The 2,583-nt window shown below is 37.9% G+C and overlaps 1 protein-coding gene across 1 annotated transcript in view; it reads left to right on the top strand.

The window, feature by feature from the left end:
- Window positions 1-2,583, top strand: part of zdhhc13 (zDHHC palmitoyltransferase 13) — a 14,111-nt gene that overhangs the window by 3,653 nt on the left and 7,875 nt on the right. Inside the window, exons 3-4 of the mRNA XM_010790621.1 lie at window positions 1,980-2,102; window positions 2,221-2,298. Of these exons, the coding sequence (XP_010788923.1) occupies window positions 1,980-2,102; window positions 2,221-2,298 (201 nt within the window). The remainder of the gene's footprint in view (window positions 1-1,979; window positions 2,103-2,220; window positions 2,299-2,583) is intronic.

Here is a 2,583-nt window from a genome sequence, read left to right as displayed (position 1 = left end):
TAAAAACGGGATAGGGGTGTCTGCCGTCCGAACACAAACTGGAAAGCTGATTCCACAAAAGTGGAGCTTGATAAGAAAAGGCTCTGGCTCCCATTGTACTTTTAGAGACTCTAGGAACAACCAACAACCCTGCATTCTTGGAACGCAATGCCCTAGTAGGACAGTAGGGTATAATGAGTTCTTTAAGGTAAGATGGCGCCTGCCCATTAAGGGCTTTGTAGGCGAGAAGAAGAATTTTAAATTCTATCCTGTGTTCTATAGGGAGCCAGTGTAAGGCAGCCAGAACAGGATTAATGTGGTCCCTTTTCCTAACTCTGGTTAGTACACGAGCTGCAGCATTTTGAATCAGCTGAAGCGACTTGACTGACTTCTTGGTACACCCTGATAATAGGGAGTTACAATAATCCAGCCTTGAAGTAACAAATGCATGGACTAGTTTCTCTGCATCGTTTTGAGGCAAGATATGCCTGATTTTTGCAATGTTACGTAGATGGAAGTAGGCGGTCCTTGACATTGATTTTATGTGGTTGTTAAAGGATAAATCCGGATCAAATATAACACCAAGATTCCTTGCAGTCTCACTGGAGGCCAAATTCATGCCATCCATAGTTAGTATATCTTTAGATAATTTGTTTTGTAGATTCTTCGGACCAAGTACAATAACTTCAGTTTTGGTCGTGTTTAACATCAAAAAATGTAAGGTCATCCACGTTTTTAAGTCCTTGAGGCAGTCTTGAATTTTATTTAGATGATTAATTTCATCAGGCTTGATTGATAAATATAGTTGAGTATCATCTGCATAACAATGAAAGTTTACAGAATGATTCCTTATAATATTGCCTAACGGAAGCATATATAATGTGAACAAAATAGGTCCAAGCACTGAGCCCACACACTGCTACTTTTTGAAGGTTGCAGATGCTCCTGTCAAACCTTTTTCTGTAGTGTCAGTATTCAGGATCTCATGTTTTATTTCGCAATAGATATTTCATTTTAACAATATCACCATAAAAAACAACATATAGGAAATCATTTGAAACCTTCCTTTGAATGGTTTATGACTGAAAATATGAAAACCACAAAGGAAACTATGTCACATCTTGATTATTGGAGTTGGTGTTTGGTTGCACAACTCTTGTGCAACTCTTCAACCAATCTCTGTAAATCAGCCATAATGTGGAACTATGCAAACTTATAACCAAATATTGAAACCATATAACAGATTGGTGGAGGAAACATCAGGGGTATATTTTCTGTTCATTCTCATGTTAAATGTTTTACTAGGAATGTTTTTAAAATGAGGCATGTTTTGTGTAAAACAGTAAGACAGTTTTGTTTTAGGAACATAGGAAGGAGAAGTAGACACACAACTGACTATGCCATTGTGAATGTATGGCACTGACAACTATTTGAACAATGTATTTACACAGGAGTTATGACACAAAGCTTAAGGAATGCACATAGAGCTCTGTGTTTATTAAAAGTCAAATATGATGAGGGTTTTTATCCGGTAGATACAACTATAGCACAAGCTGCTCAAACCTGCCAGTGTGCTTTAGGGGAGATTAGAAACTCGGCAGTGCTTGCTGGAAAATGAAATATTAATTTATTTTTCTGATCAGTGCATTGAGGTGCAGCAGAACAAAGGTCACACTTATTGTCAAAAATAATAATAATCTGCAGAGCCGCTCCTACCTGTCTTTTCATCTCACTACAGTAAATATATTGGTAACTATGGCTACACATACGGCAGATTTATTTTACACAGCCTAAAGCTATGAATAAATACATGTTTGACGGTTGACAACTACCGTCAATCAAATGACTGTGACTCAAATGTTTTTATAGCTATCGCAGTAGTTTATTATGTTTAGGCTTCTGTATTTTGTCGATTTTTGTTTTGGAGCACTGTGCAAACTAAAGCATTCGATGGAGAGTTACTATTAATAGTATTATTATTCTGTGTGTGATCCTCTCAGGTTCGGTATCCTTGAGCGCTGTAAGGAGCTGGTGGATGCAGGATATGACGTCAGGCTGCCGGACAAAGAGAACGTCACTCTGCTGCACTGGGCGGCCATCAACAACCGCGCAGAGCTGGTCAAGTAAGACCTGCAGATAACTGTTGTGTTTGAGCAGTTACAAACGCCTGAGCCAACTGAAATACAACACGCCTCAAAGAGGAAATGTTTTAATTTCCTCTCTTTTTTTCTTCCTTAACAGGTTTTATATTTCTAAAGGGTCATTAGTTGATCAGCTTGGTGGTGACCTGAACTCCTCTCCTCTTCACTGGGCCATAAGGTAATCTTTGCTCTTTTCTATTCCATATTGTATTAAATCCCGTTATGATATGATTTATCCGTCAAAAGGAATGTCACCTATTATGCAAAATCCACTTTTTCATGTCTTTTATACAGAAATATGTGTCCCCTGAGATTCTGAAAGTTTCAGGAAAAAAGATTTACTCACTTGTTGACCTGATCCATTTATATAAAATTCTGAAAATGAGCTGATCAGATTTTGGCCACTTTATGATGTCATAACGATGTGTTGTCTTGTGTAACCATTAGCCAATCAGCAACCAAG

Source organism: Notothenia coriiceps, unplaced genomic scaffold (genome assembly GCF_000735185.1).
Source record: "Notothenia coriiceps isolate Sejong01 unplaced genomic scaffold, NC01 NC01_scaffold00034472, whole genome shotgun sequence".
NCBI classification, from domain to species: domain Eukaryota; kingdom Metazoa; phylum Chordata; class Actinopteri; order Perciformes; family Nototheniidae; genus Notothenia; species Notothenia coriiceps.
The sequence above is the reverse complement of the archived record's forward strand: the minus strand, read 5'-3'. Positions and strand labels throughout refer to the sequence as shown.